At 53.9% G+C, this 21,217-nt stretch overlaps 1 protein-coding gene and 1 long non-coding RNA gene across 2 annotated transcripts in view; one reads left to right on the forward strand and one right to left on the reverse strand.

Annotated features, from left to right (window-relative positions):
* Nucleotides 1–3,372: 3,372 nt before the first annotated feature.
* Nucleotides 3,373–21,217, reverse strand: part of SLC7A5 (solute carrier family 7 member 5) — a 29,228-nt gene continuing 11,383 nt past the window's right edge. The window contains exons 2-10 of the mRNA XM_068203178.1: nucleotides 21,044–21,169; nucleotides 11,295–11,400; nucleotides 10,872–10,916; nucleotides 9,317–9,440; nucleotides 8,098–8,201; nucleotides 7,385–7,481; nucleotides 6,804–6,953; nucleotides 5,801–5,978; nucleotides 3,373–4,291 (exon numbers count right to left, since the gene is read on the reverse strand). Of these exons, the coding sequence (XP_068059279.1) occupies nucleotides 4,236–4,291; nucleotides 5,801–5,978; nucleotides 6,804–6,953; nucleotides 7,385–7,481; nucleotides 8,098–8,201; nucleotides 9,317–9,440; nucleotides 10,872–10,916; nucleotides 11,295–11,400; nucleotides 21,044–21,169 (986 nt within the window). The 3' untranslated portion in view covers nucleotides 3,373–4,235. The remainder of the gene's footprint in view (nucleotides 4,292–5,800; nucleotides 5,979–6,803; nucleotides 6,954–7,384; nucleotides 7,482–8,097; nucleotides 8,202–9,316; nucleotides 9,441–10,871; nucleotides 10,917–11,294; nucleotides 11,401–21,043; nucleotides 21,170–21,217) is intronic.
* LOC137481450 (uncharacterized) lies at nucleotides 12,199–18,910 on the forward strand. Its single transcript, XR_011003500.1, has 2 exons — nucleotides 12,199–14,194; nucleotides 18,486–18,910. It is a non-coding gene; the product is annotated as an uncharacterized lncRNA (long non-coding RNA).

Raw genomic sequence — 21,217 nt, forward strand, 5'->3', positions numbered from 1 at the left:
TTGTAATCTGATTTTCTAGTAAAGCCTGAGAGTGCCCTGGCCTCGGCTGAAGGCACAGGTACCTTCCCAGAGTGAGTGGAAACATTCCCTGGGATTCCCTGCAGCCAGACCAGGACTCTGCCACTGGGAGTATCTCTCCAGGGTTGGAAATCACAGCTCCAGGGGAACAGCCCCAGTGCCCTGCCTGGACCCACCACCAAGCAGCCCCTGGAGGAGCCTGATTTATTCCCCTGCCTGAGCCACCCACTGCGAGAGGACATGGACAACAACAAAGCCACTTCCCAGGAGTTTCAATCCAGCTGAAGGGCCTTTAAAGTTTGTTCAACTGTGCCAGAGTCCCTTTGAACTCCATGGCCACCAAGGGGGCCGTTCCTAACAAAAGCCTGTTTACTAGAACATGGTGTCTGAAATGGGAAACACTGCAAATTCTGCAGGAAGTTAAAAAAAAAATCATTAAAAATCCACCAGGATGACATAAATCCCCCTGGTTTTTGCAGGGCTGAGCAGGGCTGGTTCCCCTCCCAGCTGGAGGAAGGGTTCATTTAGAAAGAGGAACCCAGCGGGTATGGAAGTGCCTGGCCAGCAGCTCCTGCTCTGTTTAGCAATCCCTGCAGGATGCAATTCTGTGAACACCCCAAACAACTGCCAGCCTGGGAGCCTGAACTCAAAAACCATCTGGAGAGGAGCAAGAATTGGGAGCTGGGGTCAGTTCAAGGAGCACGGGATCACGGCACAGCCACGGCACCGCTGTTGGGCTCCGTCACCTTCAAGGTCTTTTCCAACCTGAATTCCATGGACAGAACAGCTCCAGCTGGACTTGCACGGAGCTGTCAATGGAACAGATTCCTGTGGAACCTCCTGTAGGTCACAGTGCTTGCAGGGTCCTTGTGGGGAGGGTTCATCTCCCTCCCTGCCTGACCACAGGCTCCAAAGAGCACGACAGAGAAACAACAGGAAAAAATTCCACCTCCAGTGCTGGGAAGGATGGGAAACTCTGGGAACTCCCTGTCACTCCCTCTGCCCTCCCCTGACACATCTCACTCCATGTTTGAGGAAAACAAGCAGCAAGGTCTTTCTCAGGGGTGAATTCTCCCTTTTCCATACCCAAACCCATCAGAACAGCACAAGCCGGGGGCAATGTTGCTGATCCAAGGGTAAAGCTGCCACACTGGACAGCAGAGGCTGTGGCAGCTGTTTCCATGATTGCAGAAACTACTTTTTGTCTTTTCTTTCTAAAATGAAATTCAGTTTTACCCCTACTTTCATTATCTCCCAAACCTCCAGGAAAAACCAACCCAAGCTCTTCCAGCCGCGTCACCAAGCTCTGGTGGAGGGCAGCTATGGGGGATCAATGACTCCAGGGTGAAAGAAATCAGCTTTTTGGCAGATCAACTTTGAGATGTGAGCTGTGGCTGACCAAATTCAGCCTTTTTGTGGCTCTGTGCTGGTACCTGGTTCAGTTTCTTCCTAAACCTCTATTGCCAAGGAGATGCTGATGAGATGCCCACGAAGGTGGGATCAGTGCCAGAGCCTCAGGTTAGTACAAGAAAAAATCTTCAGCAGCAAGTGAGAAATCATGGAAATCCACGAAAAGCAAAGCAAGCCAGTTGAGGATTTAATTAAAATCCGTTGATTGCTTTAAAAATATTTTTTAGTGTGACAGCTCCTCTTTCAAAGCAGTGTGAAAGGGTGACCAGGAGGACACTGTGATGGTCATCACCTGATGGACAATGTGTCCAAGCCAACTTTTGGGAGGTCTGGCCCCAATCCTGAGCTTTCTGTGGAGGGCCCTTGGTGCCAGCTGATTTTGGGTTGAGGTGGCTGAGATTCCAATGCCTTTGCTTTGCATCCCAAGGAATTCTGCTGGTGGGTTTTGCCACTGAGTGCCCCCACGCTGAACCCAGGCCCTGCAGGAGCTGTCCTGAGACCTCACAGCCAAGAAAACCTGCAGCTTGAGTGGCAGGTGACAGACTGAGGTCCCCTCTCCATGGAGCAGGTCCACCAGGAGCTCTGATTTCCCATCACTGCTCAAAACCATCTCAGCCTTCAGCTGGAAGAAGCCAAAACTCGAGTTCAGGTTTTGTGATTCATAAACTTATTTATGCCAAAGCCTCTCCACAGGCATTGGATCTGAGATGCTCCAACTCACTGCATTGGCCAAAAACCTTGGGGTCTGCCCTCTGGATATTCCCAAAGCAGCTGCAAATCCTCCTGGATTAACTCAGCTCCCAGAGAGCTGGACTGGGAATCTCCACAATGTCACCTGAGCTGGGAATGTCTGTCACTGTCACTGAGCTGATCTGGGAATCTCCACCCCAGCTGCCATGGAATAAAGAGCTGATTGTCTCCCCTGTTCCTGCCTCGGAGCAGGACATGGGGCTGGCAAAGTGGGAGTGTGGAACTGCACCTGGACACGGCCACACAGCTGGGCAGGAGCTGCCCCCGCCCCAGCACAAGCTGCAGTGCTGCAGAACTTCCCAGGACAAAGCCGGAGTGAGAACCACGGTGTCCCTAACGCCCCTTCACTCCAAAGAACTCTGCTACAAGAAGAATCCAGCGGGAAGCGACAGCTCCTGGAGCAGCCCGGCTTCCCAACGGCCAAGTTTCCAAAAAATGGGGAATAGTTCACCAAGCCACCTGCACAAAGCACGAGCACAAAGATCTGCAACACAGACAGCAAAGCAGCTCCAGTGGGGAAAAGATCAAAATTCCAGGTGATGTCGGAGCACAGAGGCACAATGAGCAAATGGTTCAGGAACTGCAGCTTTCCAAAAGGTGACACTTGAACCAAAGAAAGCAGCGTGTCCCCAAGGGGACAGTGCTGACCTACTTGGGAACTACAGGAATTCTGGGGCTGCTCAGGGATGGGATGGCACCACCCACGACAGCAAACCAGGATTTCACATGCAGATCATGGATGGCTCTCAGGGATCACTGCTGGAACGGGAGGGTGGTGCTGGGATCTCATCAAGCCAGACCTGATGCATGAAGGAGGATCAGGCCCAGGCTCTGCTCCTTAGAGCAGAACTCACTTTCATTACTCACAGGTGGGGAGGCCCTGGCACAGAGCAGCTGTGGCTGCCCCTGGATCCCTGGCAGTGCCCAAGGCCAGGCTGGACGGGGCTTGGAGCACCCTGGGACAGTGGAAGGTGTCCCTGCCATGGCAAGGGTGGCACTGGATGGGCTGTAAGGTCCTTTCTCACCCAAACCATTCCATGATCTCCAGTAGCCCGAGGTGGCTCCAGCCAGCCAGGACATCTGCCCTTCTCCACAGCCCAGAGCCAGTTGGTCCCATCTCTGTGGCACATTCCAGAGGAAACACAGCAGGACAAAGGGAACAGCACCAGGCAGAGCATGGAGAGACTGCCCAGGGAATGTGCCAGGGCAATCCCCACCCTTTATTTCTCCCAGCACATGCTTTAGGGGCAAACATGGCTCCCTGAGCAGGGCCATGAGGACAGAGAGCACAGAGCTGCTCATCCCATGCTGGATGAAAGCCTGGCACAGAAAAGCATGGAATGAGCAAGCCAAGGATTGGCCTTCTGCTGCCTGCAGCTCCTGGGTTTCTCAGCAGGAACTCCCCCCTCAGTGCTCATTCCCAGGGATGGGCACTGTGGGGAAGAGCATCCTGGAGGACTGGCTCAGCAGCAGGGAGCTGGCATGGATCTGAGAGTGGTGACCCAAATCCAAAGGGTGGCAGGGCCCCAAGTGAGGGGCACAGTGACACTCAGATGAGGCCCCCCCACGCCCAGTGTCCAGCAGAACATGGGGGTGTGAGTTTGGGGGAGGGAGACAACATCAGCCAACCTCTGCTTCCCACCCCCAACCTGGGCCAGGTAAGGCAGCTCAGGACCCCCCCACGGCTCTGTGGCAGCCCCAGCCCCCACCAGACACTCTGAACACTCAAACCAGGCTCCAGCAGATCCCAGAGCCAAAGCAAAGGAGCCCCCCAGAGCCAAGCACAGCCCTCACACACACACAGAGGGTGCAGGCAGCACCCCTCTGGAATTGCCCTTTGGAATTCCTCCTCCTGGCTCGTACCAAGGACTTCTTCTGGCTGCTCTGCAGGGCTGGGAGGGGCTGGAGGGGCAGCAGGAGGTGAGCAGAGCCTTGGGGCAGTGGTGGCAGCGGGAGGCAGCTCCGGTGCCTGGGACTGGGGAGTGAGGGGTCGGATCCTTGTGTCATCTCAGAATAACGTTGTGCGTTTCCTCGAGCTCAGAGTCCCTGCTTTTTGCCTAGGATTCCTGAGGAACCACTTCCATCAGCTTCTGGCACAGCACAGTGGTGGAGACTGCAGAGAAAGCAAAGGAAAGGTCAGGGATCACCCCCAGCAGAAACCTGGGTCCATGAGGGAAGGGCTGAGCCCTCCACCTCCCCACCCTGAGTCCAAGTACAACTGAAGGCTTGGAATACTCCAGATATTCCCTACTCCATCCCATGGATGCTCCCCTGCTCCATCCCAGAATTCAAACCTCACACCAGCTCTGCTCCTGCAGCAAGGACCCTGCGCTGCTCCAGGACTCCTGGACACAGCTTCTCCTTGCCTGCTGATACTAATTGTGGACCTAACTGTGGATGCTCTGAATGTGAGCAGCCAAAACTGAGTCAGGAATCAGCATGGAAAATCCAAGATGAAGCTTTTACTTCCAATTCTGAAAACCATGTGAGCCCCCAGCCTCTTCTGAAGGACAAACCCACCCAAAGCCCCCTGTCCTGCACACAGGGCAGAGGCCACTGCCTGGCCCAGGGCAGGTGGGACTCAAGGGACCATTCCAGGTGCAGATTTCCCAGGAGAAGGTGCTAAACTGGAGTAATTTTATTATCCCACCCATCCAAATGCTCCTTGCTCCCTGCTGCTCTGCTCCGGTTGGAGATCACAAACTATTCCTGCATGGCAAAACTAATTCTAAGCACAACCAAGTGAGACTCAGATCAGTTGGAGGTGATCCAATTACCTCAGGTTAAAAAAGTGAGTGTGGGACAGAGGGGACAGAGAGAGAGACGGGGGAGAAGAAGAAGAACAAGTGCTGAGTGCTGCTGAAAGCTTTTTTCTTCCTCATGAAACACCCAGCTAAGGCTGGGCACTTCTCCTTGCCTGCTTTTCTAGGTCAGCCCCTTGCAGGAGAGCGGGGAGGCAGCTGCTGAGCTCAGTTACCCGGGCAGCAGGGACTGACTTTCTGGGCTCAGTTGTTGAGGTTCCATGTGCCAAGCACAGCCTCTCCATCCCTCCAAACACACCCTGGCCTTGTGGCAGCTGCTGGAAAACCTTGGAGCAGATGCCTTAAAAATAAACCTGAGAGAAAACATCCAGGGGAGCTTCCCTTCCCTCTGCTCTGCTGCCACAGATGGGATGCCAAGGAAAGCTTTGCCTGGATCCCAAATGTCAGCACGGCCTAAGCCATGGGCTGGGACTAATTGTGGATTTTCAGCTGTCAGACTGTGGCCAGCTGTGCTCAATCCTTCCTACACCACTGGGAAGGGATTCTTTGCTGAGCAAAGGCTTGGCCCTGGGCTCTTCCAGGAGCAGGGAATTCAGCTCTGCTGCTAACAACCTCTTCGCCAGGATTAAAACCCCCCAAAAACATGGTATTGGTCCCAGACGTTGCCATTATTGCACATCGGGATTTATTTTGGATGCTTGGCACACATGGCAATCATCAGGATAAACCTGTTCCCATGAAAGAAAAATGGAGCAGATCCAGGATTTTGGAAGCTCCTCCAGGGGGAGGAGAGCCAGCACGGCAGCACAGCACTGGAAACTTTTTGGGAGCCAAAGCTGCTCCTCCCTGGAGATACTCACAGATGCCTTGGAGAACCCACTTGGGCTTGTTTTGCCACCAGACCCCGAAGAAGTAAATGGGGATCCCACTGAGGATGATGGCAAAGCCGATCCCGCACTCCTTGGGCGTCATCCAGAAGGAAACGGCGATGAGGAACAGGCAGGCCAGGATGAAGAAGATGGGCAGGCAGATGTTCACCTGAGCAGGGAGCAAGGGGCAGCTTAGGAGATGTGCCAGGGGAGGCTTTCCAGGAGCTTATCCAGCCTGGGAGGGACAGAACTATTGTTCCCCCATGGCCAAGAGCCTTTCTCAGCACCTTTTTGGACCTCAGTTCCATAATTCCATATCCAAATCATCAGCACCAAACATCACAGCCAGCAGAGGCACAAGCTGGGGCTGTTTCCCAGGGGACTGCAGGCAGGGCATCCACCAGAGCAGCCCAGCTTTGAGAAGAAAACCCCAAAACCTAAGGGAGGAGCCAGCAAAGATTCCCTTTGGGAAGTCACCAGTCCAGGCCCGTGGGTTTGTTTCCCTGTGGGTGCTGCTGCCTGGCACGGACCCGAGTGTGCCATGGGATGAGGGAAAAACAGCTTTTGGGGGAGAGGCACCAGGGGCTGACAGGATCTTGGCCTCCCCCCAGATGGGATACGGGGCTGCCAAGCTGGCCAAGGACACCGGGGACAGAGCTCGGCACGGGCTGGCTGCTTTAGCAGAAAACTATTTTAGGGGAATTCCACAGGGGTTCAGAGTGTTACACTGAGAGCCACAGCCTGGGATCTGTCCTGGGACTCATGGAGAGTAATCCCACCACAAAGCCCTGTCCCTGTCACCCAGAGCTCCCTCACTGTGCTGTCCCCAGGGCAGCTCTTTGTGCTCCTGCATGGATTCAGCAGCAGGGACACCTCCTTTAGCTACAACACAACATTGCCCTGCAGTCCCAGCCCCTTTTCCATGCAGGACCAGCAGCTGAGCCTCCCCTGGTGCTGGGAAGGGGTCCCCTGGCAGTGCCCACCCTGTTCTCACCTTGATGGGCCTCTCCAGCTCTGGCTTCTTGTAGCGCAGCCACATCATCCCGATGATGGCCAGGGCCACACACAGCCAGTTGAAGAAGCTGAAGAAGTTGATGACTGAGAAGATGTTGTTGGAGAAGGCATAGAGCAGGGTCATGACACACTGAATTCAGGGAAAAGGCCATTAGGAAAGGGAGCAGGCAAAACCACCTATGTTACAACACTGAACGGGGTATTCAGGGGAAATACCTGCCAGGGAAGGGATCACACTAATTCTTACTTATTTAAGCTATTTTCAGTTGGTGCCTGGAACCATTTCATAGGATCATGGAATGGTTTGGATTGGAAGGATCTCAAAGCTTAAAGGCCCTCGAGTTCCAACCTCCTGCCATGGGCAGGGACACCTTCCCCTATCCCAGCTTCCTCCAGGCCTTGTCCAGCCTGGCCTTGGACACTTCCAGGGATGGGAAGAATTCAAGACAGAAGTGGACAATGAGGACATGAGGGGAAGAGTCCATGTCCTGTGGGCACATGCAGGAATGGCTGTGGGGATCCCAGCCCTGATCCATCCCCCAGCCCGGCCCCAGGGCTCACCGTGAACACGAGGGACGGGACGGGGGTGAGCAGCCGGGGGTGGATCATGGACAGGATGGAAGGCAGGTGCCCCTCTCGGGATCCCACGAAGAACAGCCTGGGAGGGGACACAGAGAGGGGACACAGTCCAGTCACAGCCCTGCAGGGCTCTCTGCTCAGCACAGAACAAGTGGGGGCAGCCCGAGCTCAGCCCTGACGGCCCCGAGGCAGGCCTGGAACACCAGTCCCTGCTCACCAGGGAGGCTGGACATGGCCAAGGAATGCAGGAAGGATGGATTTCTATCCTGCTCTCCAGGGACAGCAATTAAGTGACTCCTCAGGCAACCCAGGGATGTGTCAGAGCCGGAACCATGTCAGTCCTGCCCCTGCCCAGCGTTTCACCCCTTCCCGAGGGATTCTCACCCCTGCAGTTTCCCAACTTTCTGCTTCTCATGAAAGCCACTTTCTCAGCAGCCCCGAGCCCTCAGCCTGTGTCTGGTTCTGTTTATTGACCTCACCAGGACTTTGCCTGAGGAACAGAAGATTGACACCACTGAAAGGTTGCCTTTAATCTGGTTTAAAGTCTGACTTTGTCTTCCTGCATTCCCCACTTGGCCTGCAGGCCCTCCAGACTTTGTGTCTGCCCACAGCCACTCTCTGGAGGAGAACTCCAAAGGGTGAGGAACTGAGCACAGCCTGTAAACAAAACCCACAGGATTGAGCAAGGAACCTACCGGGAAGAAGTGAAAAGAGATCCATTGACAGACCCAAAGCACGAGAGCCCAACAAAGACAGGGATGATCCAGGACATGACACCGAGGTGGTAGTTCCCAAAATCCTAAATGGGGGACAAGAAGAGACATTTCACACTCACCGTGTCCCAAAAAACTCAAGAGCTGCCTACAAAGAGTATTTGGAGAAATCTCAACAAATGCCACAGCTCAGTGCTGAAGCTGTGACGGAGTTTCCCATATTCCCATGTGCTGCTCCCCTTTCCTGAAAAAGCAGACTGTGGAACTGCTAAAATACATCAGCAGCCAGCCCTTCCCTCGGGGCCAGGACACGACATTTATCCACCAGCTATCGGAAAGCTCAAGACCAAACGGAAACTCTGAGGAAACTCAGACAGCAGCTCCTGCCAAGTGCTGAGTCAGGAGCTGGGACCCAGCCCTGGGGACACGCAGGGACCTGGCCCTGCAGCTTTTTGTCGCAGGCTGAGCCTGTGCTGCTCCACTGCGGGTTTGCACCAACAATACGGGATCCATTTCCAACCTCTGCTGTTCCAGGCCAGGCTGGACAGGGCCTGGAGAACCTGGGACAATGGAAGGTGTCCCTGCCTATGGCAGGGTGTGGGATGGGATGAGCTTTCAGTCCCTTCCCACCCAAACCATTCCAGGATTCCCTGCAGCACAGGCTGTGGCTGGAGCAGGGCCTCAGTCCCAACCCGAAGGATGGAGCGGTGTCACCTGAGGGGCTCAGCTCATCCTGGACTGGGACATTCTCCCTAAAGCCCTGAACAATCCTGGTCAGGCTCAGTCTGCAAGGTCTGCTCCTTTCTGAAGCCGTAAGGGTTCCTGACCACACTGGCATTTCAACTAATAGAAGTATTATTTTTCTCTCTTAATTAAAACAAGGAAGATGCTGAGAGAGAACAATCCAGTTCAGTGTTGACTGAGTGACCTTTCCCAATAAATATCAAGCTCTGGTAACTGATGGCAGTCACAAGGCCAGCATGAATGAAGCTGCAGCACTGAGTGCCACCCTCACTGCTGCCCAGGATAATCCCCTCAGGATCACGCTCTTTTTTTTCCCTGCTCTTTATCTTCTGCTCAACATCAGGGCTTCTGCAAGCAGCCCTGACCAGCCTGGAACAAAGCAGGAGATGTGTGCAGTGATTCCAAGGCTGATTTCACCTGCCCTGGGATGAGTCAGGCTGGAGCAGCGGGATCTTACCACGGCCACAGCCTCGGACGTCAGCATTTGCTCGGTGCTCAGCGTGGTGAAGTAAGCCAAGTTGGTCAGCACATACACCAGCGTGACAACAGGCAGGGAGATGATGATAGCCAGGGGCAGGTTTCTAGGAAAAAAACATCCATTGTCCTGGAGGAGCTCGCGGGAGGGAGCTGCTGCTCCCAGGGATCGCCACCCTCCCGTGCTCGCTGGCTTTGAGGGACTCTGTTCTCTGGCTTTCCTGTGTGCAGTGTCCCAGGCACACACTGCTCCCATGGGACAGGGGATATCCACAAGGGAACGGGCTGCCCAAGGAGTGGGGGACTCCCCATCCCTCAAAAAACACATGGATGTGGCACTTCAGGCCATGGTTAGTGGTGAACATGGTGCTGGTTCACAGCCTTAAAGGTCTTTTCCAGCCTCAAGGACTGCATGGCCCCTGGACAGCCTGGAGGCTGCAGATGGAGAGGGAAGGATGATGGCAGAAGGGATTTTTTGCGTGGAGAGGCCCTGGCTGCCTGGCAAGCAGGAATCCAAGATCACTTTTAATTAAAAATATCCAGTGGCACCAGCACGGGGATTCTCTCCGGGCAAAGGAGCTCCCTTGTGCTGGGGGGATTCCTGGGGGAGATGGAATCTCAGAGATGCACCGGGCAGTTTTAGGCTCTACCTAAACTCAGCTGTCTGGACTGAGGGAACTCAAAGAAAAGGAGGTCAGGCACAGCCTAAGTGGGTCTGTGAACAGCCTGTGCTGGTACACATTTGCCTTTCCCAACAGTTTAATTTCATTTGTGAAGGGAAAGTGCAAAAGGAAACCCTGCTTGGTGCCACTCTAATTGCTCCTGCAGAGCGCCAAGCTGCAGGAGCAGAGTCAAATACCACAACTGCATCCAGCAGACATGAAAATAATTGCAAAATCCAGCCCCCCTTTTGCTGTTTCTCTGGGAAGGGGCGGATCCAGCCCTGTGCTTCCCAGCAGGACCAAAGCACCCCCAGGGTCAGCCAGGATGGGCTCTTGCACAAGTGCCCCCAAGCCTCAGCTCCCAGCAGCTCCCAGGCACCTTCCCAGGAGCAGAAGGGATTTCTCAGCACTGTCCTGCTCTGCTGAGGGCCCCAGAGAACCCTGAGAGGCACGGGCAGAGCAGGAAGCAGCTCTTGCTCAACAGGATGGGAAGAGCACGGGACAAACACATGGAGAGCAGCACAAACACATGGACAGCAGCACAAATGCTCAGTGGGAGTTGAACCAAGGCAGCAATAAAGCCCTGAGTGCTCTTTCCTGGCCCATAACTCACAGAGGTGTCAGGCCAAGGAAGCAGAGATTTCTCCCAGCGCTGATAACACGGCACGGGAGAGCAGGGAAAACAACAGCCCTGCTCCTGCAGGGGTTATTGTTCCCTTTCCCTGATTCCAGGAGGTAGAAGGTCATTAATTCATCTTGTTTTCTCTTTTTCCAGATGAAGACCTTGGCTTCCTCCTCTGTTAAACACACGAGGAAGCGGCTTCCCCAAAACAGCTGCTTTTCCCCCAGGGAAGTCATGCCAGGACTCACACCTACCTGTATGGATTTATCATCTCTTCTGTCACAAAATTCAAGTAATTCCTGTAATTTCAAAAGGACAGCAGTTAATTCTGGTTAAATAAACCCCTGCAGTTTAACTCATCTGCACAGGGATTCCAGGAGGGGCACAGGCACTGATCCCATGGGAGAACTTAGGATGGCTGATATCCAAGGCCATGCTGGACAGGGCTTGGAGCAACCTGGGATGGTGGGAGGTGTCCCTGCCCATTGGATGATCTTGAAGGTCCCTCCCAACCCACATCACTCCAAGATGAGGATGGCTACAAGTGGCCTTTTTTTCCACAGCAAATGGAGCAGCAGGTGCTCAGAGGACTGACAAAAAGGAGTCCTGCAGGAGCTTCAGTTTGGAATTGGAGCTGGAACTGAGCTCAGTGTGGAAGGGAGAGGGCTGTGCCTTACCATCCTCCATAGGCAAAGAGGCCGCTGTACAGAGCCAGCACGATGTTCCCGACGCCCACCTTGGTGCCCTCGAAGGACTTCTCAGGGGTCAGGTTTTCCACGTCACCTGCAGGACACAAACCCCGCTCAGCGCCGTGGGCTCTGAACACCAAAGGCCTCCAGAGAAACCTGGAGGCAAGAGCTGCTCTTAGGATGAAATTATTGTAATTATCACCCTGCTGCTTTTTGGTTTATGCTGAGCACGGGCACGTTTTCCCTCCAGTTTTCCAAGGATCAATCCAGCTGGGTTCATCCCCAAATGCCGACCCCAAAAACTCATCTCAAGCAAGGACTGACTCCTCCAAACGTTCTCACGCTGCGACGTGCTGTCGCCAAGGTGATGTCCCAGAGACATCCTGGGGACCTTCCTGCTGGAAGATGCTTTGCAAACAGAGATTGTCACATTGTCCTCTCAACTCCAGGCTGCTGGCCTTCGATAAAGCCCCAGGATTTCCTGCACTTCCACCAGCCACCCAAACCCCCAGAAACCCAGGATTTCCTCCAGTCCCACCAGCCACCTGATAAAGCAGAGGCCCGGGGCAATCCCTTTGATTGAGGGAAGTCAGGTTCTGGGGGTTTGGATATCAGAAGTCACCTTCTTTAGGGCCTGATGATCAAAAGTTCCTGTTGTGGATCTGCTTTTGAAAGAAAACGCCAGAAATAGAAGATTTGATTGTGCCTCTGGTCCCAGCTCTCCCTGAGCAGCCCCCAGGTTTATTTATTTTGCTTTCAAATGCTCTGCAGTTGTTTTGTTCCCTGTCTTTGATGGAGGGGCTGGCTGTGGGACAGGGATGGCAGAGCCACGCTCCCAGACGGAGTGCGGGAACGTGGTGGGATCCAGAGGGGCACCTCTGCACCCAGGGGGAGCCCATGTGATTCCTCTTAGGGCACAGAGCTCTCCTAATCACCCCCAACAACTGCATCACAAGGCAGTCAGCAGGGCCTGCAGCTTAACCCTTCATCCCTCGGCACTGGGCACCCAGGAGGTGCTGCTGGAAAAGCTCAGGGATGCTCCAACAGCAGGAATTTTCCCTCTGGATGGCCTCTCTTCCTGCCTCACTGGAAATTCTCCCTCCCCTGTGCCACTGCTGCAGAGGCTGGGTGACAAACGTGGCCCTGGAACAGCTCCCACTCATCTTCCCAGTGCTGGGGAAGAAGGATTCTTTCCTGCAGCACCATCCTGGAGCATCTGTCACTGATGGGGCTGCTCCAAAGCTCTGCCAGTGAGGTGGAGCTGCCCTGTGTGGGGGGAGAGCTCCATCTCATCTTTCCTCCTCCTTCCCTGACCCTCCAGCTCTATCCTGCTCCTTTCCACCCTGGGCATTGCTCCCTTCTCCTTTCTCCCTCCTGCTGCTGCTGAATCCTGACCAGGGTAGAAAGACATTCCTTATCACAGCATGGGAAATGCTCTCTGCTCCCCAGGGAAGCAGCATCCCTCTGCCTTTCCCTGGCTGGAGCCATCTCATGTGCAGTGGGATGCTGTGGGTGTGAGCTGCTCATCCACAGCCTGGGAATCCATCCAGAGCGGGAAAACCAACGTGTGCAAGGCTCCTCCTGCCCAGATCCCAATCCCAGCTGTTCTCTGCTGGAGTCACCTCTTTCCCAGCAGCTCCTTGCACCAGAAAGGTCTTCCCTGCATCTCCCTTGGGATGCGCTGGATGTATTTGATCCTCCACAGCAAAATGCACCAATCCTTTTTTAAAAACAAATCTGAGTGCAAAAGGAGAGCCAGGAAATGCAGAGACTGATAAAAGGCTGAGTTTAACCTCAATTCCTGCCTTGCAGGTTCTGCACAGAATCCCAATTTAGCCCAGGTGAATCAAAGGGCTGAGCAGGAGGGGTGGAATGTGATCCCCTGCATCCCTCGGGCTCAGCTTTCCCCACCTCATTTTCTGCCCTTCCTGAATAATTACCAGTCTGGTTCTTTCCAGGCCTTTTGTTATGGGAATAAGAGACACATTTTGTTCACAGTGCCGGCAATTAGCTACTGCAACAGCACATGGATGGACTGGGAGAGCAGGAGGCATTTCAAACACCCCTCAGGATATCTCTTCTCCAGGGTTTCAGGCTCTCCATGCTCCCACCCTGGTCCATGGACCATCACCTTCACCACCCAGGAGGATGCTCCCGTCTGGGAGCAGCACGAGCTCCACTCCGTTTCTTGTCCACAGCTGGACACCAGCCTTTCCAAAATCCTTGTCTGTCACAGGCAAAACCCTCTCAGGCCAAATGTTCCTTCTCCTGAGGCGGCCAACACCTCACTGCCCTTCCCACCTCACCTCTGGAGAGCTGGAGCTCCCCAAAACCTCCCAGTGAGTTGTTAAATTTCCCATTTCTGTGCCCCAGGGTCAAATGGATTTAGCAACGTGTCAGGACACAATTAAATAACCAGAGGAGTGCCTGCATCTCACCATCCACAGCATAAACGAATCCTTCCTGGGCTCTAATCTAAACCTGCCAGTTTAAAACCATTCACCCCTCATCTCCTCAACAAGCCCTGCTGAAAAATCCCGAAATTATTTAGGTTCGATCCTAATTTGGACCTTTGATCCAACCCCACCTAGTCAGGCAGGCTGAGGTGTGCTGGGGGAGGAGGGAGAGCGGCTGCGCTGCACCATCTCCAAAAGCTCCCAGGCACTCCATCCTTCAAGCCTGGACAATTCCAGCGCCAGGCTTTTGGAGCTGGCTGAAATCAAGGCTTACAAAGGTGCAGGTGAGGCTGCCAAGCACGGCCTCGGGGCATCCCCAGCTCATCCCGGCCTCCAGGCACTGCCCTGCTCACGCCCGGCACAACGGAGAGCCCGAGCCTGGTTTGCACCGGCTGTTCCACCGCACTCTGCTCTACAATTAACCAAATTAAGGTAACGAGCTGTGACACAAAGCCCATTTGCGGCTCCTCCGGCTGCCAAGAGCGCGGTAATTGTGCCGGGTCAGCCGGGGCCCTGCCGCGGGAGGGCTGAGGGAGGGCCCGGCTGAGGCGCTGCGTGCCCGGGCCCTTCCTCCAGAAATGTTCATTTGCTCCCCAGTCATGTCTAGTCTGGTTTTAATAAGCACAGCAATCTTGTCCTGCACAAAGCATTGCAGCATAATTAAATATTTTCAACTTGCCCCAACAGCGAGGAGAGGGAGCGCGGCCATGGGGAGACGGGGCCCTCAGCACGGGGTGTCTGTAGGCAGAGCCCCCAAGGAGGAGGAAAACCACGGACAATTCAGGGAACGGAGTGGGGAAAAGAAGCGTTTGCCACCGGATTAATCTGATTGACCTGCAGCAGGACGCTGCTGTGATTTAGAGGGGCAGGGTGCTGGCAGCTGTCCCTGCGGCCAGGGCAGCGTGAGGAAGGAGGCAGAGCTCCAAGCACGGCAGGCGGTGGCAGCTGGGACAGGGGACAGCAGCAGCAGGGAATGCCGTCCCTGCCATCCTCCTGTGCCCTCCCAGCAGCAGGGAATGCTGTCCCTGCCATCCTCCTGTGCCAGTGCTGTCCCTGCCATCCTCCTGTGCCAGTGCTGTCCCTGCCATCCTCCAGTGCCAGTGCCATCCCTGCCATCCTCCAGTGCCGTCCCTGCCATCCTCCTGTGCCCTCCCAGCAGCAGGGTATGCCGTCCCTGCCATCCTCCTGTGCCCTCCCAGCAGCAGGGAATGCTGTCCCTGCCATCCTCCTGTGCCAGTGCCATCCCTGCCATCCTCCAGTGCTGTCCCTGCCATCCTCCGGTGCCAGTGCTGTCCCTGCCATCCTCCAGTGCCAGTGCCATCCCTGCCATCCTCCTGTGCCAGTGCCGTCCCTGCCATCCTCCAGTGCCGTCCCTGCCATCCTCCAGTGCCGTCCCTGCCATCCTCCAGTGCCGTCCCTGCCATCCTCCTGTGCCTGTGCCATCCCTGCCATCCTCCTGTGCCATCCCTGCCATCCTCCTGTGCCAGTGCCATCCCTGCCATCCTCCTGTGCCAGTGCCGTCCCTGCCATCCTCCTGTGCCGTCCCTGCCATCCTCCAGTGCTGTCCCTGCCATCCTCCTGTGCCAGTGCTGTCCCTGCCATCCTCCAGTGCTGTCCCTGCCATCCTCCTGTGCCAGTGCTGTCCCTGCCATCCTCCTGTGCCAGTGCTGTCCCTGCCATCCTCCTGTGCCCGTGCCGTCCCTGCCATCCTCCTGTGCCAGTGCCATCCCTGCCATCCTCCTGTGCCAGTGCCATCCCTGCCATCCTCCTGTGCCATCCCTGCCATCCTCCTGTGCCAGTGCCATCCCTGCCATCCTCCTGTGCCAGTGCCGTCCCTGCCATCCTCCTGTGCCGTCCCTGCCATCCTCCTGTGCTGTCCCTGCCATCCTCCTGTGCCAGTGCTGTCCCTGCCATCCTCCTGTGCCAGTGCCGTCCCTGCCATCCTCCAGTGCCAGTGCCGTCCCTGCCATCCTCCAGTGCCGTCCCTGCCATCCTCCTGTGCCAGTGCCGTCCCTGCCATCCTCCTGTGCCGTCCCTGCCATCCTCCTGTGCCGTCCCTGCCATCCTCCAGTGCCGTCCCTGCCATCCTCCAGTGCCAGTGCTGTCCCTGCCATCCTCCAGTGCCGTCCCTGCCATCCTCCAGTGCCAGTGCTGTCCCTGCCATCCTCCAGTGCCAGTGCTGTCCCTGCCATCCTCCTGTGCCAGTGCTGTCCCTGCCATCCTCCTGTGCCAGTGCCGTCCCTGCCATCCTCCTGTGCCAGTGCTGTCCCTGCCATCCTCCTGTGCCAGTGCCATCCCTGCCATCCTCCTGTGCCAGTGCCATCCCTGCCATCCTCCTGTGCCATCCCTGCCATCCTCCTGTGCCAGTGCCATCCCTGCCATCCTCCTGTGCCAGTGCCGTCCCTGCCATCCTCCAGTGCCGTCCCTGCCATCCTCCTGTGCCATCCCTGCCATCCTCCTGTGCTGTCCCTGCCATCCTCCTGTGCCAGTGCTGTCCCTGCCATCCTCCTGTGCCAGTGCCGTCCCTGCCATCCTCCTGTGCCGTCCCTGCCATCCTCCAGTGCCGTCCCTGCCATCCTCCTGTGCCAGTGCTGTCCCTGCCATCCTCCTGTGCCAGTGCCATCCCTGCCATCCTCCAGTGCCATCCCTGCCATCCTCCTGTGCCGTCCCTGCCATCCTCCTGTGCCGTCCCTGCCATCCTCCTGTGCCGTCCCTGCCATCCTCCAGTGCCAGTGCTGTCCCTGCCATCCTCCAGTGCTGTCCCTGCCATCCTCCAGTGCTGTCCCTGCCATCCTCCAGTGCCAGTGCTGTCCCTGCCATCCTCCAGTGCCAGTGCTGTCCCTGCCATCCTCCTGTGCCCCCCAGATGTTCCCTATCCAAGGCGTTTGGCTCCAGGGAGGATCCCTGGTGGGCTCCAGACTCCTGTCACTGTGCCAGGAGCCTTGGCTGACCACGGAATCCCGGACTGCTTTGGGTGAGAAAGGACCTGACAGCCCGTCCAGTGCCACCCCTGGCGTGGCAGGGACACCTTCCACCGTCCCAGGCTGCTCCCAGCCCTGTCCAGCCTGGCCTTGGGCACTGCCAGGGATCCAGGGGCAGCCCCAGCTGCTCTGGGAACCTCGCCAGGGTCTGCCCCAGGGCACAGCCCCAGCCAGCTCTGCCACCCGCACCCCAGTATTGTTTGTAAAAAGCTGTTTAAAAGTGATGTCGTGCCTGGAAATCCAGAGCTCTGCTAGGAGGGTTCTGAAAGTACCAGAAGGATGATTCAGACCTTCAGTGAGCAGAGCCTGGCTCTTAAAATGCCATTTTTAGTACTCCAGGTGCAAGGAAACGTCTGGCACTGTGGGGTTGACACATCTGGGTGCTGCTTTCATTTATCAAACCCCTTTTGCTACAAAACACCCCTCTGGCCTCTGTATTTCTCCCTGGGGGTTATTTTGGTAGTTCCCAGTCCACAGTTTTTTCCCTTTTTCTGGGTGAAGAATCCTGTGACTGAGAGAGAGGGAAGGAAAATTGAGTCTCTCTTCCTTTCCTCCCAGGCTTGGAGCACCCTGGGACAGGGGAAGGTGTCCCTGCCCATGGCAGGGATGGGACTGGAGGAGCTTTGAGGTCCCCTCCCACCCAAATTACTCCATTATTCTACAAAAAACAAAAAGCCAAAACAAAAAAAACAAGCCCAAAAAACCTCAAAAAAAACACAAAAAAACAAACAATAAAAAAGCCCCCCCCCCAAAAACCAACCAAAAACCAACCAACAAAATAAATTATTTTTTAAAAAGTAAAAAAAAAAAAAACAACAACAAAAAAGTGCAAATTAAACCCAAATCTCCTGCCCAGCCTAAGCTCTGCTCTGGAGTTAAACCTGCCTGCTCTGTCCTTAACTGACCCCGTGCTGCTCTGGCAGATGCAGCTCTGCATCCCTGACAGCCCAAGGAAGGCAGGCAGGGAGAAAAATGCTGCTGCCTCCAAACAGCTCCTGGAGGCACCACAGACCAGGAATTTTACAGCCAGGATAAAGAAAAGGGACAATAAATAAATGGACAATAAATCCAATAAAAGCAATTCAATAAAATCAGTGTTAAATTCTATTTCTCTAAGTCCCAAAGGCCCAATTCCAGGTTTTTAAGCAGAGCTGCTGGTGAGAGATCACAGCAAGGGCTGGAGCTGCATCCCTGCTCCAGCTGCCTGAGGACACAGAAACATTCCAGAAACCCCGAGGCATCATCCCCAGGAAAAAAACAGATGTCAAACATGTCTGGGATACGTTTATTTCTAGCTTTTTGACATCAAAACCTTTCCTGAACTTCCTCACCTGTAAAAAGCATGAAGGTGTCCTTAATAGCCAGATTTTTTGGCCATTTCACACCTCAGTCAGGTTTTAAAAGAAGTTTTAAGGTATGGATATGGAGAGGACATAACCACAGACCTCTGTGTCACATCCAGGGCAAAAATATCCCTCAAACCTGCCGTCCAAACCTTCTCCATGATCCAGTCTCAGACATCCCACTCCTCAGCTGAGGAATATGGCCAAAAAATACCCAGCTGGACAGAAAGTAAATTGAGAGAGCTGGTAAAATAAGAGAACCAAAATAAATCTTGTTTTCGTAATACTGGAGTGAAAAAACTGTGATCCTCTCTATGTTTTAAGTTATTTCTATTATTTAAGTAAGTAAGTTATTTTTTATTTATTTAAGTTTAATTAATTTATTTCTATTATTTACAGGCTATAATCTGGGGGCCATATACAAGATTTTACAAACCAATACCCAAATTCAGGACTTCTCAAACCACACACTTCCAGCCCCAAAAAGGCTTTTAAAAAGTTTCATTCTTGAATTAATAAAATAATTTCATCCCAAGCAGCTCAGTTCCACTGAGTCAACCTCCAAGCACTTGAAAGGCTGAGTAGGAAACCAACTTCCAGCCTCCTCCTTTGGGAAGGGCAGGGAAGGAGTGATGGGAACCAGCTGCTGACAGGGAAATGTTCTTTTGTGGGCAAAACTGCCACAGAGCCCTTTGTCCTTGAGAGATCCCAGCTCTTCTGCAAACCAGGAAAAGAGCCAAGGAGAGGACAGAAAGAGAAAAAGCCAAAAGCTGAAGGTGGGAGGTTAATGCAGAGAGATTTCTGTGAAATCACAGAAATTTCCACATTTGAGCAAAAAATGTGGTGTTGCTCCTCTGGGCTGTTTATGGATACTGGGAACACAAACCAGCAGTGGGACAGGAACCAGTAAAACCAGTTCATTGTCCAGAACATCCTGGGAATACACAACCCCATTCCCCCTGAAAACCAGCTGGGTGCAGATCTCACCCCAAAACTGCTGCCAGCTTGGATGGGGTCACCCAGCTGCTGGTGGGAAGAGTCCTCTTTGGCCAAAAAAACCAACACTGGAATGGGCACAGGGTGTGGAAATGTGGGACAAAGCTGGAGGACAGGGCAGTGCTCTCCCATTGTCACTGAAAATGGGAATTTTTTTTGCTTTTTTTGAATAAAAAAATGAAGAAAAAAGACAATTTCTTGCTGTATCCCTGCTAAAAGCACAGAGTGACCTGGAATATTGAAAGGAAAATGGAGCAAGGTGCAAACTGCAGGTGGGAGCTGAGGAAGGGACAGGAAAGGAGCTTGCACATTCTTAAGGACTTAGCAGAGAGCTTGGAAGTTCCCTAAGGAGATGAATAAAATCCATGATGGAGCCCAGGCAGAATCCCAGCTGTGGGATTCTGGACAAGCAGGAATGGTCACTTGGGACAAACTGGGAACCAGGATCTGCTGTGGATCCCAAGGATCCCACTCTGATCCAGTCTGGTTTGAGGGTTGGCTGCTCAGACAGGGAGAAAAGTCTTTGCTTACAGGTGTCACTGTCCAGGAATTGCTTTTGATCTCCCTGCCAGGTGATCAGCAGGAAAATAAATCACATGGAGTTCTCTGCCCTGCAAGGTCTGCACAGCCACAACCACCTGAAACTGCAACAAACATCAAAGGAAGTAAAACAACTCCTGGGACACAGGAGGGGAAGAGGGGTTTTATTTAACAGGGCAGAAATCCCTTCTAGGTTACAGACAGAAAACAAGGGAAATCTCATGGATTTCCACCTGAGGAAGCAGGGCAGAAAGTGGCTCAGCCTCCCCCAAAAGGCCAAAAGAACAGCACATTCTGAAGATGCAAATTAAGATTCTATCTGCAAACAAAGCCCAGTTGTAAAAATCTTCATGGTAAAATGTTAACCGACTAAAACAGATTTATCGTGATTTATCCTTTTCCTCCTGGGAGAGAATCAGAAGGTCCAGCAGAGCAGGCTGGGGAGCTGGGCAGAGGGAGGAGGTCTGTTTTGTGATAAGCCTCAAACAATGTCCCTGTTGAGTGTCTGCACTGAGCTGGAAGAAAATAAAACCTCTGACAAAGCAAGAAATACTGCAAAGACAGCACTGGCTCCCAGAGCTGAGACAGGAATTAGAGACCCACGGGCACACACCCCTGTGCAGGGACATGATTCCCTGGAGATTTTATCCCCTTTTTGCAAATAAGGACAGGACTGTTCCCCAGGACACATTTATTCCCACAAAACTTGCACCAAAAAGCCACACTTTGGTTTAACTGTGAGTTAACCAGGTTTGGAACAAACTCAGATGGGTTTGGAACAAACTCAGATGGGTTTGGAACAAACCATCTCCCTGCTTTGAGAGGATTTTACGGGTGCATGAAGCAAACCAGCAGAATCACCAGAAAATCTGCTTTATCTTCCCATTTTTGTCTCCTTTTCCAGGTGCCAGTGCCAGCTGAGAGCTCCAGTCTCTGTTCCTCATGGGCTCCGTGTCCCTGGGTGACCCAGAGCTGGCCTGAGCCACTGCACACCTGGAACAGGATGAAGGGAAATGTGCAGGGGGAGTTTGTGGAAGGATTAAGATGATTGGGAGTGGTTTGCACATGCAGATAATTCTCTGTGAGCAAAATGTTACAAAGAGATTTCCCAGGGCAGCAGCACCAACATTTTCACTCCCTGCAATCCCAAAGGGAGAAGCCACAGTCTCTGTGTAAGTGGGAAAGACTGTTAAGTGGTTTCAGGAGCATGAAATCAAGCCTGGCAGTGATATAAAACATAAAATCCCACAAATAAAATACAAACCCCCAGCCTCTGGCAAAGCTGGAAACATCCCCCAAGCACCTGAGAGAACAGGGAGGTTTGTAAAGCTCTGGAACACCTGGGGTTGGACTCCTGGGCTTTGCTCCTCATCCTGCTTTACCTGCACAGCCCCAAAAGGAGAACAAGGAACAGAACTCACCCTTAGCCAGCTGCACGAAGCCCAGGATGATGATGAGAGCCAGCGCCAGCAGCTTGGCCGCAGCAAAGGCGTCCTGCACACGGGTGGCAGCTTTGACACTGTAGCAGTTCACAGCTGTCAGCAGCACTGAGGGGACACACAGGGACAAGGTCAGCACCCAGGGAGACACGCCAA

Source organism: Anomalospiza imberbis, chromosome 12, assembly GCF_031753505.1.
Source record: "Anomalospiza imberbis isolate Cuckoo-Finch-1a 21T00152 chromosome 12, ASM3175350v1, whole genome shotgun sequence".
Classification (NCBI taxonomy): domain Eukaryota; kingdom Metazoa; phylum Chordata; class Aves; order Passeriformes; family Viduidae; genus Anomalospiza; species Anomalospiza imberbis.